At 24.5% G+C, this 17,198-nt stretch overlaps 2 protein-coding genes across 4 annotated transcripts in view; both read left to right on the top strand.

The window, feature by feature from the left end:
- LOC126841648 (cytochrome P450 4C1-like) overlaps nt 1-17,198 on the top strand; it is a 63,004-nt gene that overhangs the window by 42,812 nt on the left and 2,994 nt on the right. The gene's annotated exons all lie outside the window — the stretch shown is intronic.
- Nucleotides 4,584-5,851, top strand: LOC126841635 (cytochrome P450 4C1-like). Its single transcript, XM_050578216.1, has 5 exons — nt 4,584-4,790; nt 5,013-5,178; nt 5,465-5,541; nt 5,610-5,799; nt 5,841-5,851. Exons 1-5 carry the CDS (start codon nt 4,584-4,586, stop codon nt 5,849-5,851), a joined length of 651 nt encoding a protein of 216 aa, XP_050434173.1.

Below are 17,198 nucleotides of genomic sequence, written 5' to 3'. Positions count from 1 at the left end.
TAAGTTTCACTACCAAAATTAAAAACATTTTAATGGTTTTGTACTTTATTTAGTTATTCTCTACAGGACACTCAAGTTGGCATTAAATACCTTCTGTTTAACCATTTTTTTTTAAAGAGTTTCATTGCCTCAAATATTATATTTTTTATATTATTCAAGGATTAAAGTTTAAACTTAAGACGTATAGAAAGATTATTATTACTTTTAAGCAATAATCAACGAAACGTCAAATTTTTAAAATTATAGCAATCATTTCACGCCTTAGGTCACCTTCTTAAATACACAATGTTAAAATATATATTTTTGGTATTATATTTAAATTTTATTGTGCCAATAAACATTGTAAGTTAGTTCAAAATGTTAGACAAAGGATTTTTGAGACACTATAAGTTTTTTTGACTTTTAGATGTTAGGTGTTATTTTATAACGCTTAACTCTAAAATCTTACCAGTAGTTTTAACTTATTATAACTTTTAAAATTTAAACCGGAACCTCTATATTTTTTGGGATATTATTTAAGTAAATAATATTTTAAACCCAAAAACGTTATACGACTTTTTACTAACATACTGTTCAAAAGTTATTGTTATTTAAAGTTTTTGTTAGTGCTCTATACAGAAGCATTTTTAGGAATATTCAAATCAGATAATAATTATAATCAGATAATCAGATTATAATTTTAAATGTAATTTGTTTTGAAAACATGTACTATTTTGTGATTTTTAATATAAGAATTCAAATGGAATACTAACTTTAATTTAGTGTACAAACACACAATAGCAAATATAAAAGAATGACATAAAAAATTAATCACAATTGTGTATGTTTAGCTGAATATTATTAAACTATATTTTTTAGTACAATAATATGCCTTTTAAAATGTAATCAGTCGATAAAATAGTTTATCACATATGAACACTATTGTATAATATTAATAATATTTTGTAACAGGTAACCCTGAATCAGCAAGCTCGACCGTGTCAAAATATATTTATAGCTATAAATACTAAGTGTCTGTCTAGGCGAAGAAAGTCTTATTACCTTTAATCATTTCTACCGTCTTCTTCTTTACTGCAATGTATTAAAATAGTTAATATTTATAATATATTTAAATTGATTGAAGCCATAAAAAAAAATATAAGTTAAAAAATTCCAATTCATACTTCGCTTAATTTACAGATATAGTCTGTGAGATATTTTTAATACATTTTACAAAAGAAATACAAACTAAAGTAAAACGCAACGAAACTCGGTAAATGTCGAAAAGTCGGTGATCTGTAGATATGAATCGCTGGTCAACCAGACTATCACAAAACATTTGATTTTGTTTGGTTACCTGTATACTCACCTATCGGACAATGCGATCATAAATTAGTATTTTATTGGCTTCCGGTCTTCGGAAACCAAAGAAATGTAATAATATTTAAGAGAAAATTTAATATCTTTACAAAGTCATAGCTAACGACTAGATGGATAAAAATAAAAAATTCAAACGATAACAAAATTTAAAAATTTTTGCCCACAAATGTATGGAATTATAAACATATGTTGCCATTTGAAAACGTGAACTAAACCCTTTTTATCGTATAAGGGATGGAGATAAACATTTTCAAAGTATTGAAAAACATAGTAAAACGTTTATCAAAAAGTATAGGAAAAAAATAATTTTCAAAATATTCATATTTCCGAGAAATGATGTCTTACGTTAGTTGGATGACCCGGTACAAATGATATCGATATGTAAGTTTATTAAGATATTATAAGGAACCAATTTATGAGAAATTTACTATTTGTGTTTCAAACAGTGAAACAATAATACCATTATATGAATAATACATTTGGCTAATTTTATTACTCTCCTTGTATTCTAAAAAAATGCTTATCTTTCGAAGAATGTTTCAAAGTCGTTATGTGCAATAAATCGTACATAAATGGGGGAGAAAGAACAGTTTTTGACAGGCAATAATTAAAAATGGAAATATGATTGAAGCGTAATTTAATAAGAAACGCTAATTTAAATTCAAATAAAAACATATAAATGGTTCAATCAATATATAATTATAATGTTTATGCAAAAAAGTCAATTTTGAAAAAATTGTCGCTTACGCCCTTTTACCTTATAACCATTGAAATGTTAAACGAATTTATGATACTGTACATACTTTAAAAAATGTTTTGCTTCTTAAAGTTTATGTTCGTGCTGTATATTGTGAAGCATTTTTTAAAATATTCAAGTCAGTTAATCAGATTATAATTTAAAATGTATTATATTTTATACACATTCACTATTCTGTAGTTTTAAAAAATTAAGAATTCTAATGGAATAACTATCTTTAATTTAAAAGTACAAACACACAATAACAAATTTAATAGTGTTACCTTTAAGTTATTTAAAAACAAATAAATATATTTAGGGTTTAAACTGTATATAAAATGTGTTGAAAATCAGTCCAAAATAAAAATGATATAACAAATATAATACCGAGAGAAAATCTGTAAAATGATATCAGTAACCTTAATGATCTTTCCAAAGAACATAAAAAATAACAACAGTCCATTTATCTTTTATATTTACACTGGAATATTTATTTCGATTTTTTGTATCTTAAAAGATACATCGCCAAGTTAAGGGTTGAATTTAATTAACACAAATTATATTTATGTAATTAAAATTATGAGTATTTTTTGTCTGTAACCTAAAAATTATAATAATAATATTATAGCCCATTATTATCATGGTTAGTTACCATCATAATCCTAATTTTTTTTAAAAATAATTTTGATGTGATTATAATAAGAATTGAGTTAATTATATATAAATTATATGGTGGAAAGCTTAAAAGTCATTGATGTGGTTTTTTTACAACAGTATTATACCTAGAGTGTTTCAAATTAGTTATGGGAAATAAATAATACAAAAACAAGGAAAAAACATAAAAAAAGTTGATTGCCATGTAATAATTGAAAGTGAATAAACTAATGTTAAAATTAGTGTTAACACAAATTAATAGCCATACATGAATAATATATTTGGCTCATTACTTTTGTGTTTTAAACTTCCATTAGTGAAATCAAAATATCATTACAGAGTACATAGTATTATTTTGTCGGCTTCCAAAAACATGATTCTTTTTTTTCAACAAGTAAGTTTAACTACCAATTTAATGTTTGAGTGCTTATTTGTGTTTCAAACTTATAATAGTGAAACCATAATAATATCATTAAAAAGTACATAATATTATTTTATTTTATACCTATATTATTTCATCAGCAACCATAATATTCCTTTGGTCTCTATCTTGAGTACATAATGATAAAATATGTTTTATTTATGTTATATTTAGATTGATTTGAGCCATATAACAGTTAAATATTTTCAATTCATATTTTTCTTAAATTTCAGATTTTTAATATGAGTTATTTTCAATCCATTATACTTACTATCCTGTTAGTTATATCGATAGTAATTATTCAAAGGATAAAAAACCAAAGACAAATTACTTTGGCTGCTCAAATACCTGGTCCAAAATGTCATTTTATTGTCGGAAGCCTAACGATTTTTACTCAAGGAACAGAAAAGTTCTTAGAGAATATGAAACGACTATGTAAGATGTAAGTTATCGCGAATAAGCATGTAAAGTTTTGTGGTATAATGTTGTCTAATTACTGAAAACATTTTTAAGTTAAAATACAACTGATACGTGTGTAATCTAATTTGTTAAATATTAGAAAGACGACATAGTAAAACCAGCTTATAATTATGCAAGATGTAAATACTTGTAGTTAACATGCATTTATTTTGTGGAATAATGTAGCCTTAAGCCAAACAAAAATCAAATTTCGACATAATTAACAATTTCAACTATTATCCATAAAATCTATTTAGTTTTCAACTATACTTTATGTATTGGAGTTTTAAAAACAACATAGTAAAAACAAACACATTAATGAATATAAACACGAAATTTTTAATTTTATATAAAAACTTTTCAACGAAATTTTATGATCCATTTGGGAAATCCCAGTTTTTTCTGTAGAGTATTTTATGTGGGACATTTACAAAAATTACATAAGAATCACATATATACTCCAGAACGTTAAGATAGAAACTATTCATATAAAAGAAAGGAATCCTTGACTGTTATTATTTTGTAAATTAATTAAATTTGTAACATAAGTACTTATGGACAATATTTAAAACAAGCTCATTATGTTTAAGGTACGAGCATTCATTATTTAAAGTTTGTTTATTTAACAAGCTGATTGTTTGTTTATCCAACGCCGATGATATAGAAGTAGTAATGAATAGTTCAAATTGTTTTCAAAAGGATTTCCCTTATTTGTTAGTGGAAGATGTTTTCTCAGGTACGGGGGTACTTACAACTAGTAATGTACATGACCATAAAAAAAACAGGTAAATATTTGTTATATATAGTAACTATAATATTATGATTATAAATATTTTGTAAGAAACTAATAAAAAAAACTGTTCCTATTTGAAAAAGATGAATAATTTATTAATAAAACGTACGTTTTTTAGGAAAATTATAAATCAATGGCTAAAGTATTCAAATTTAAAATCAATGATAACTTCTTTCTACGATGAATCCAAAATTCTTGCACACATATTGAGTGAAAAGTGTGAAGGAAAACCAATTGAACTTGAAATAGGCCGATTTTGCGACCTAGCATCGATGGACAGTATTGGAAAAACAGCGTTGGGAGAAGAATTCGATTCACAAAATAAAGAGAACCATGATTTCCGAAATAGTTTTGAACGTTTAGCAAAAGTAAATTTTTTTTTCTTCATTTTTGTAGTAACATAAGAACATTACACGGAACTAATATCCGCTAAGAAGTTAATTGTTTTTACATTTTAATTACAGATGTTTGCATACAGACTTTCGAATCCATGGTTTTTATTTTCGACTTTATTTTCACTGTCATCGAAAAAACATGAACAACGAAATAGTCAACATTTAATGCATAAATTTGTTAATGACCTAATTCAGAAAAAACAAGTCGAACTCAATGAAAAAGCGAAAACTACAATTATTGGGACTTATGACACAGATTGTGTTTCTCAAAAACCTAAATCTCTAATTGAAATTCTATTAGCAAACGAACAACAACTATCACCTAAAGAAATACCGGAGGAACTTATAACCGTTATAAGTGGTAAGCATTATATATAAATTCTATGGCGGGAAAAAATGTTAACAATGTTTTATAGCTAATTTTTTTAGTTAAAAATGTCGGTATTTCAATGATGTATTATTTAATACTTATGTCATTAAATACATCATGAAAAAAATTCACCTCATTCTCTTCAAAGCCAAAAAAATCACTGCTTTTTATCTAAGAATTTAAACATGCTACATTTAAAAAAATATAAAATATAATTTCCAAAATTGTAAAGGAAATTCTACTAAATAACGTTATTTAAATGTATTTTATGTTTAAGCGGGACATGAAACAACTGCAAAATCAAATTCATTAATTATATTTATGCTGGCTCATCATCAAGATGTTCAAAAAAATGTAATTTTTTCTGAAATAAATTACAATTCCATATTTTTTTTAAACAAATTATTTAATTTCGACCCTAGGTATATCAAGAAATAAATTCAATATTTTCTGCTGGCGATTTCAACCGATCACCTACACACGATGATTTACAGAAAATGGAATACTTAGAACGAGTAATCAAAGAAACTATGCGGCTTAGTTCAATTGTACCCTTAATTACCAGAAAAGTAGAAAACGAAATGATGATTGGGAAATATGTTATCCCGACAGGTAGAATATTATAAGAAAAATAAGTTTTTTAAATTTCATAGCTAAATGGTGATTAAGTCATAGTAATCGAATATTATTATTTTATAGACGCAAATCTTCTGATTTGTATTCAATGTTTGCATTTAAATCCCAAGTACTATAAGGATCCAGAACAATTTAATCCTGACAACTTCTTACCTGACGTGTGTCGCCGTCGTCATCCTTTTGCGTACATTCCTTTTAGTGGTGGCTCAAGGAACTGTGTTGGAATGAAATACGCAATGCTTCAAATGAAGACTACGATATCTACTCTTGTAAGGTCCTATCGGTTTTCGCCATCGGAAAAATGCCTTACGCCGAAGGATCTAAGATTATCTTTCACTCTATCAGTGGAATTTATCAATGGATGTAACGTTAAAATAGAACCGAGAACATAATAGCTTGGAATTTAAAATGTTTAGGTGCGTTTTGTTCAAGTAATTAATTAAAAAATAAATTGTTATGTACTGGAAAATGTTTTGGTGTAAAAAAAAACACTGGGTTATTATTAACACTGGGTATTATTTAACTCCCTTTCATATAATATTATAATGGTATTTATTATTATAAATAGCAAATAAATATGTATCTTAATACTTTTTGTGTTCATTATTTATAGTAGTTATGCATAGCTTTAGAGTTTATCTGTGGATGTTACGTTAAAATAGAATGAAGATCGTATTGAGTAATTAAAAATATTTAGATATGTTTTAATTAAGGTAGAATTTATTTTGATTGTTTACTGTTTTTAAACAAAATTGAAATACACTTTGTTCTTTTAATAACATAATAATACACAAAAAACAAAACTCTTTGTGGATCATAAAACATGTATTACTAATTAGATAGTGTTTTGTTTCTCAGTATATTTTTATTAGCTTTGAATATTGTATGATAGGGTGTACCGGGTGATTGGTTAACTATGGACCACTCAATATCTTAGAAGATATTAGACTTTTTTAATATTTTTTTTTTTTGTATTATTATAGTTATTAGGTGGGACAATTTTAATGTATTTTTCAAAATTTTAACACCATCCCTTATGCGTTAAAACCATAACAACTTTAGATTTTTAAATGGTAACCCCCAATTTTTTTTTGATGATCGTGTTTATTTTTTTTTAATTTAATTTTAGGCGTAAAAACTATCTAAATCAGACAAGTACTTTCAAAGTTATAGCTTATTACTACAATTTTATAATATTAGCTTATATGAGATGCTTTTATAAGTTTTACAACTAAAGAAAAAAATCGTTTATCGCCGGATCTCACGTTTCACAAAATAAGATTGATTAACGATACGGTTGTAGATTAAAGTTAATAGTTGACGGTCGTCGGTCACAATGAAAACGAACTAATAATAAATCTTTAATAATATTATATGGGTAATGTCTTCTTATCTGTTTTTTCTGTAGTGTTCCTAGCGGTGCGGTGTAATATGTAGTAACATATTTTAGAAATATTAACATTCTCAGCAGCATTTTAGATTAAACTAATATTAAATAAAGAATTTATCATTAAAAATTAATAAATAATGTTTAATAATTATAGATATGTTAAGTATATGTGTGTTTAAATACTTAGAGTTTAAAAACTTTATGTCACTTTCAAAATGATAAAGTACTTTTAAATTGTTTTATTGAATTACATTTTTAGCTGAATAACTAAATATATATAGTTGTCTAATATTTGATTTGAACTTGTGAATCCATCTTATTCTTCTTACTGACTTAATGGAAAACCGTTATCTGCAATAGTGTGCCATAGTAACTAAAATAATAATAATAATAAGAAATTGTTAGTGATGAATTCATAGAAATTTACTAAATTATTGCAAACTGATGATCTTATATATTTTACCTTAAAATAAAACACCTATAAATTTACTGAAAATTGAATACCACAACATTCGACAATGTATTGATGGAATTGGTTTAGACTGATTGACTACAAAAATATAATACACCAAGTTTGACGTTGGTAGTAGTGTAGTTGTAGACAATAACAAATATCAATTTAAGTTGAGATAGTCCATATTAATATTGAACATACTAAAACATAATTAAAAAAATTAAATAAGTTTCTTAGATACTTAAATAATTATAAGGTTAAGCAACAAATATCAGTATACACATATATTTTTTATAATTATACAAGTATGATAATTTTTAAGTTAAACGTTAATTTTTAAGTAACGCATTTTAATAAAACATATTAAGTAAGATAAACATAAGTAATCAAAAAAAACTTATTACGTAAAAACATTTTATATGTTCATGAATAATAAAAAGCGACTAATTATATTTTTCTAATAAAAAAATGTACTTATACAATACACCTATATCAATAAATACATTATCTTACCTATTATTGATTCAGTAAACGATGATTGAAGATTCAATTTTTTCATAAAAAATTTTATATTTTTTCTTTGAATTCAGATATCAATATATTAGAACACAAAACTACACATTTATAAGTTTCTCAGAACAGACATAATACTGTAAAAATAAAAGTTTTAATTAAAATATCATCAAGCATAATTCAAATTACTCTATTTATTTTAAATAACATATTATTATTATAAGTACGAAATCCATATTTTCGGTTGCTGATGAAATTATATAATTATAAAGTTTGTAAGTTTTAAACACTTATAGTAAATTTTTGAAATTTTGGTTCTTTATAAAAGGTTTTTTTGGAATTTAATATTTTTCCCGAGCATGTGCATCCATAGAAATTGTGGGGGGGGGGACTAATCTTGAAAGACATTACTTTTCCACCCACCAAAAAAAAAAAATTTAGCATTCTTTAATACATAACTCTTCAAATAATGTTATATTACACACTTGATGATCAAAATATATTATATTTATGTTCATTAGATATTATTCACATTCAATTTAATATTAATTTGTTCACTATAGATTTTTAATTGGCAAAATTGTTTTCCGCTTTTTTTATGATTTTATTAATAATATTTTAATCTTATCATTCTTATACAACATTTACCTATATTATTTTTTTCCCTTAACTCATTTGAATTTAATTTACAAAATTTACTAAAAATTAAATTAAATTTAGTATGTATATTTTGTCAATTTAATTTTTTATTTCCACTGTTTCTCCTGGACTCAGACATTTTAACGACATATTATTTTTAATATAAATGTAAATATTTTATCCTAAATTTAATGTAATATCTTCGTTATATTTTGATAACTCGAATCAATTAATTTAGCTAATCTTGGAAGCTATTGTTTGAAAATGTGTTATTCAAAATTACCCAGTAGGACATTTTTTCATAATATTTATACCATAATTTTTAAATTAATTAGCATTTCAAAAACGTTTCGTAATAATACACATTATATTAGATTAATAATACAACGTAATTAAGAGAGTTAAAAAACCGTGGGAATTGGTTCGTAAAAGTTACACTTACATTGCTGGAACTTAGCCTGCGCACAAACGTGTGGTCTGTTTTAATTATTTAAATAAAACTAATTTATAAATGCCATTGTTATCAAATCCATTTTAATTTGACCTTAGCTAAAAACAAACATTATGTTTAGATAGATAATGTTAGTTTTCAACCTTCATTACTTTATTTAAATATGCATTTATAATTTGTACATATTAAGTATATTTACTGTTAATATTATTCCAACTCATTTTAAAATCATTTTCAATAGTATTATAATACTTAATTGTTCTTATTCTTAAGATGAGGCATCATTAACCATCTAAATGCATATATTTTATTTTGTATAGGTATATAAAAGGTTTTGGTATTTAAATTTACTGTTTTTTTATACTCGGATAAAAATAATTCCACCCTTCCACCAGACATAAATTTTAATTTTAAATAACTTTTAAAGTAATTATCCAAAACTTATTTTCATCCACTAAACTTCCAAACTGTCGCGATTTAAGAATCTTGTTGGCGGTTGAGCCGCGGTTTAACACCACTTCTTATTATGGCCTAAAAAATGTATTACTTTTGATCGCCTATTTAGTTGATAATCGATCAACTAGAGAACAGCGATAGTTACACGGCTGACCTCACATGTTCAAATGCATTGCATTCAATAAAGGCTTAAAGGCCTAAGGCGACCTAAAAATATCGTAAAAGAATCTTAAATTTGAAAAAGAATAATACATATACAATTATGTTTAAATTTTTTAAAATAACTTAAAGGTGTTTAAATTTGTTATTGTGTGTTTGTACTTTTTTCTAAATTAAAGATAACTTTAAAAACTACACAATTGTGTTTAAAACCTAATACATTTTAAATTATAATCTGACTGTCTGATTTGAATATTTCTAAAAATGCTTCATAAAATACATCACGAACATAAACTTTAAATAGCAATAAATTTTGAACAGTATGTTATAAAAAACTTTTTTAACATTTGTGTATTTAAAATATTATTCGACTACAGAATATCCCAACAAATTTAGGGGTTCCCATTTTAAATTTTAAAAGTTAATACCATGCTTGCGCTAACTACTTATAGTATGATTTTAGATTGAAGCGTTAAATGTGCCTAAAATAAAACCTACCGATATCCAAATATCGGAATTTGAAAAATCAAAATCAGCTCTAAAAATTGGCCGTTTTTATCGTGTTTTAAATAACTTACAATTCAATATGGCTAAAATCAATTTAAATATAATACAACAATTTTTTTTTAATATTAGGTATTTAAAAACGTGACATAAGGCATGTTATGATTTAAAAATTTTGAAAATAGGTGGAGTTTTATTGAGTATAGCTTATAGGTAATAATAATCTTTTTACCCGTTTTAAGATTAAATTTTAATACATTTATAATGTTGACGATATCATATTTGAAGCTATAAAGCACTGTCGAAAAATATAATTTTTAATTAATATCAGATGCCTACTTTAGTGTCTTGTAAAGGTAAACTACATAAAGTACTAAAACTTATTAAAAAAAAAAAAAAAAAACGTATTTAATGGTTTTTAATTAACTACAGGTGATATTTAATACTATCTTTAGTGTATTGTAAAGATTAACTACATATTTATTTTTTGTAGTAAAACTTACTTGTTGAAATGGAAAATTCATGTTTTTGGTTGCTGATGAAATTATATAGTTATATAATTTTACGGAAATATATAATTTTAAAATTTTCACGTTTCGTTGAGTATTGCTTAAAGGTAATAATAATCTTTCTACCCGTCTAAAGCTTAAACTTTAATCCTTGAATAATGTAAACAATATTATATTTGAGGCAATGCAACTCTGTAAAAAAATACGGTTTTAACAGAAGATATTTAATGCCAACTTGAGTGTCTTGTAAAGAATAACTTAATAAAGTACAAAATCATTAAAATGTTTTTAAATTTGGTAGTGAAACTTACTTGTTGAAATGCAAAATTTATGTTTTTGGTTGCTTATGAAATTATATAGTTATACAGTGTGTAAGTTTTAAACATAAATAGTAAATTCCTGGTATTCTTGTTCCTTCTATACGTTTTTCTTAGAATTTAATTTTCTATATATATTTTATCAATAAATTTTTATTTCCATTGTTTTTCTTCGATTCAGTCAGTAATTAAATGTACATATTTAAAAATTTTTGTTATAAATGTAATATTCTTCATTATATTTTTTTCTCATAATGAATTTGTACATTTAACTTTTAAATGAGGAATTTCAATGACACATACTACACTATATTAAAGGACTTTCATTGTTTCATACTAAAACCTATACATAACCATATCACACCCCCGCTTAAAAAGTAACATAACTCAAAAAACAATTTTTTTGAGATTATAGCATATTTTAAATAAATATCATATCATTATTGTGTAAAAACGTCATAAGTTTGTTATTATTTTTTACCGATAGATGACGCGCGTCACTTATGGTATAACATTATTTTACATTATGTTGTCTTTTTTTAAATAACTTTACTAAAAAATGGCATTTTTCCAGTTATGTCACTTTTCAAGCGTGGCTGCGATATATTAAAAAAATAACTATACTAAAAAAATGAATTACAAATCACAATAAAAATTGCACACGTCTGTTTTTATTAGCTAATTAAATATATTAACCAAATTCTTCTTAAAATCAAATCAAATTTATTCTGAACAAAAAATTAAGGATTATAGTATTAATATACTAATTTCATAAAAACAATATAAGATGTTGTTATTATTATTATAATTTTGCTATATTTTCAAAGGGATTATTACTGGCTTGTGTCAAACATTAACTTTTATTTTTATACTTCTAAAATGAATACACCTATGTAGAGCGACATAATTTTAAATGTATTAGCCGAATTATCCTTAAAATCAAATCAATTTTATTCTGAACAAGAAGCACACAAATCTCCTGTTTCGGAACAATTATTGGATACTAACCAAAGCATAAACCATTTACAAATTTAAATAGTTTTAAAGAACTTAATATTTGAGAAGCAATAGTAACTTTCTGTTATAATATTTTCTTAAAAAACGGTTTTGTTTAATTTTACTCAAGATACCTTATTATACTACACATTGGTGTTTTTTAATTAAATATTAAGTTTGGCTCTTTAGCCTGTTAATTTACTTTTTAAAATATAATACAAATACGCGGAATAAATAAAAAGTATGTTTAATAAAAAATAATGTGAACTACCAAGTTGCTAATTTTAAAAACTATTGTATAATTGTATATTGTTCTACATTTTAATAAAATAAAACAATTGTTTTAATTAACCTTGGGGTTTCCTACTAGCGATATACAATGTATTCTTGGAAATTTCCTAGTGGAAATTAAATTTTACCTTCCTAGTGGGAAATTTTTAAATATATATTTTAACAACCAATCGAATTTTAATAAAAACCATTACCATCTATTTATATTATAGTTTAATAGGATAATAAATATAGCTAAATCTAAAAATAACTGTTTATTAAGTATTTTATTTTCATTAATATTTAAATATATATTATAGACACATTATTATGATTCCTATTATTTTAATAGTTTTTAAAAAATCAAGTAATTATTGACGATTCAAGTGTAATTAATAAATAGGAATCACGATAATAGTGTGTATAACAGATATTTATATTTATATTTAATATTCAATAGATAATTATGATTCTTATTAAACATCGACAAGCAAAGAAATTTGAATAATTATTTTCTTTCTTTGGTGTTATCTGCTGTGATTTCATATTTCCTATCATCGTTTCATTTTCTTCTTTCTTGGTCACCAGGGTTGCAACTACATGAAATCGTTTGTTTTATTAAAACACATTTTACAAGTATATAATTTTATATAAATCATCGTATGTAGGTTTTTTTTTTCTGAAAAAATTTATATAATTTCTTGAATTACCTATTTTCGATAAAAATTTAACATACGCAGGTAAATTTATTATAATTCAGAATGAATATGTAATTGCGAAACATTTTAGTAATACTATGAGATCAAACTACTACTGTGCCAAACTTGACGTGTCTGCCTACACAGAAAGTGTTTTATAATTTTGATGATGAGTGAGGAGTCAGTCAGTAACAAAAATAAAAACTTTGAAATTGTTCCTTTTTAAAAAGGCCTAACATTCAGGCTCAAATTTTTACAATATCTTAAACTACTCAAGCTCTTAAACTACTCTATGTTTCACATTTCAAAAGCTCATCTTAAGAGAAACCAGAGTTAGGAGGGTTAAAAAAACTGGGTAAGGGGTTGGTTTTTTTGGATCTAGTGAATCACTAGTTTGTTCGATTTCCATGTTAATATTATTATCAATACTTGTGTTGATTAAGTTGTCGGAGGTTATTTGTTGTGTTCATTTGTTTTACTTGCGGAGAACCGCTGGCCGATGTAATTTTTTTTTTTCATTGTTGTTTGAAATGTTTGTTGACCAGTCGGTAAAAGAAATAATGGATGTAAATTTTATGTACATTTTATGTAAAAATTAAGATTAAAATCAATGATAAAAAAAAAACAACTGACATAAAATATACACTAAATTAAATTTAAGGAAAAATGTATAAAAGGAACCAGAGTATCAGATTAGTACTATTTGTGTTTTAAACATACATCAGTGAATCCATAATATCATCATAAATTGCACACTGTATAGCTATATAAGTTCATCAGCAACCAAAATTATGAACTTTCCATTTCAACAGGTAAGTTTCACTACCAAAATTAAAAACATTTTGTTGATTTTGTACTTTATGTAGTTATTCTTTACAAGACACTTAAGTTGGCATTAAATATCTTCTGTTAAAACCAATTTTTTTTAAAGAGTTTCATTGCCTCAAATATTATATTTTTTATATTATTCAAGGATTAAAGTTTAAACTTAAGACGTATAGAAAGATTATTATTACCTTAAGCAATACTCAACGAAACGTCAAATTTTTAAAATTATAGCAATCATTTCACGCCTTAGGTCACTTTCTTAAATACAAAATGTTAAAATATATATTTTTGGTATTATGTTTAAATTGTATTGTGCCAATAAACATTGTAAGTTAGTTCAAAATGTTAGACAAAGGATTTTTGAGACACTATAAGTTTTTTTGACTTTTAGAGAATGGGTGTTATTTTATAACGCTTAACTATTAAATCTTACCAGTAGTTTTAACTTATTGTAACTTTTAAAATTTAAACCGGAACCTCTATATTTTTTGGGATATTATTTAAGTAAATAATATTTTAAACCCAAAAATGTTAAACGACTTTTTTATAACATACTGTTCAAAAGTTATTGTTATTTAAAGTTTAAGTTGGTGATGTATATAACGAAGCATTTTTAGAAATATTCAAATCAGACAATCAGATTATAATTTAAAATGTAATGTATAATATGCCTTTTAAAATGTAATCAGTCGATAAAATAGTTTATCACATATGAACACTATTGTATAATAGTAATAATATTTTGTAACAGGTAACCCTGAATCAGCAAGCTCGACCGTGTCAAAATATATTCATAGCTATAAATGCTAAGTGTCTGTCTAGGCGAAGAAAGTCTTATTACCTTTAATCATTTCTACCGTCTTCTTCTTTACTGCAATGTATTAAAATAGTTAATATTTATAATATATTTAAATTGATTGAAGCCATAAAAAAAATTATAAGTTAAAAAATTCCAATTCATACTTCGCTTAATTTACAGATATATTCTGTGAGCTATTTTTAATACATTTTACAAAAGATATACAAACTAAAGTAAAACGCAACGAAACTCGGTAAATGTCGAAAAGTCGGTGATCTGTAGATATGAATCGCTGGTCAACCAGACTATCACAAAACATTTGATTGTGTTTGGTTACCTGTATACTCACCTATCGGACAATGCGATCATAAATAAGTATTTTATTGGCTCCCGGTCTTCGGAAACCAAAGAAATGTAATAATATTTAAGAGAAAATTTAATATCTTTACAAAGTCATAGCTAACGACTAGATGGATAAAAATAAAAAATTCAAACGATAACAAAATTTAAAAATTTTTGCCCACAAATTTATGGAATTATAAACATATGTCGCCATTTGAAAACGTGAACTAAACCCTTTTTATCGTATAAGGGATGGAGATAAACATTTTCAAAGTATTGAAAAACATAGTAAAACGTTTATCAAAAAGTATAGGAAAAAAATAATTTTCAAAATATTCATATTTCCGAGAAATGATGTCTTACGTTAGTTGGATGACCCGGTACAAATGATATCGATATGTAAGTTTATTAAGATATTATAAGGAACCAATTTATGAGAAATTTACTATTTGTGTTTCAAACAGTAAAACAATAATACCATTATATGAATAATACATTTGGCTAATTTTATTACTCTCATTGTATTCTAAAATAATGCTTATCTTTTGAAAATCCAAAAAGTCATAAAAGTTGTTGTTTGAAAACAGTAGTATAATTAAGAAGGTTTCAAAGTCGTTATGTACAATAAATCGTACATAAATGGGGGAGAAAAAACAATTTTTGACAGGCAATAATTAAAAATGGAAATATGATTGAAGCGTAATTTAATAAGGAACGCTAATTTAAATTCAAATAAAAACATATAAATGGTTAAATCAATATATAATTATGCTGTTTATGCAAAAAAGTCAATTTTGAAAAAATTGTCGCATACGCCCTTTTACCTTCTAACCATCGAAATGTTAAGCGAATTTATGATACTGTACATACATTAAAAAATTTTTTGCTTTTTAAAGTTTATGTTCGTGCTGTATATTGAAGCATTTTTTAGAATATTCAAGTCAGTTAATCAGATTATAATTTAAAATGTATTATATTTTATACACATTCACTATTCTGGAGTTTTAAAAAATTAAGAATTCTCATGGAATAACTATCTTTAATTTAAAAGTACAAACACACAATAACAAATTTAATAGTGTTACCTTTAAGTTATTTAAAAACAAATAAATATATTTAGGGTTTAAACTGTATATAAAATGTGTTGAAAATCAGTCCAAAATAAAAATGATATAACAAATATAATACCGAGAGAAAATCTGTAAAATGATATCAGTAACCTTAATGATCTTTCCAAAGAACATAAAAAATAACAACAGTCCATATATCATTTATATTTACACTGGAATATTTATTTCGATTTTTTGTATCTTAAAAGATACATCGCCAAGTTAAGGGTTGAATTTATTCACACAAATTATATTTATGTAATTAAAATTATGAGTATTTTTTGTCTGTAACCTAAAAATTATAATAATAATATTATAGCCCATTATTATCATGGTTAGTTACCATCATAATCCTAATTTTTTTTAAAAATAATTTTGATGTGATTATAATAAGGATTGAGTTAATTATATATAAATTATATGGTGGAAAGCTTAAAAGTCATTGATGTGGTTTTTTTACAACAGTATTATACCTAGAGTGTTTCAAATTAGTTATGGGAAATAAATAATACAAAAACAAGGAAAAAACATAAAAAAAGTTGATTGCCATGTAATAATTGAAAGTGAATAAACTAATGTTAAAATTAGTGTGAACACAAATTAATAGCCATACATGAATAATATATTTGGCTCATTACTTTTGTGTTTTAAACTTCCATTAGTGAAATCAAAATATCATTACAGAGTACATAGTATTATTTTGTCGGCTTCCAAAAACATGATTCTTTTATTTCAACAAGTAAGTTTCACTACCAATTTAATGTTTGAGTGCTTATTTGTGTTTCAAACTTATAATAGTGAAACAATAATAATATCATTAAAAAGTACATAATATTATTTTATTTTATACCTATATTATTTCATCAGCAACCATAATATTCCTTTGGTCTCTATCTTGAGTACATAATGATAAAATATGTTTTATTTATGTTATATTTAGA

Source organism: Adelges cooleyi, unplaced genomic scaffold, assembly GCF_023614345.1.
Source record: "Adelges cooleyi isolate 19-005CV unplaced genomic scaffold, UGA_ACOO_1.1 ACOO_flye_CR_arks_rails_tigmint_CR_PRNA_40, whole genome shotgun sequence".
Lineage (NCBI taxonomy): Eukaryota > Metazoa > Arthropoda > Insecta > Hemiptera > Adelgidae > Adelges > Adelges cooleyi.
Note: the sequence above shows the minus strand (reverse complement) of the source record. Positions and strands in the feature narration are given on the sequence as shown.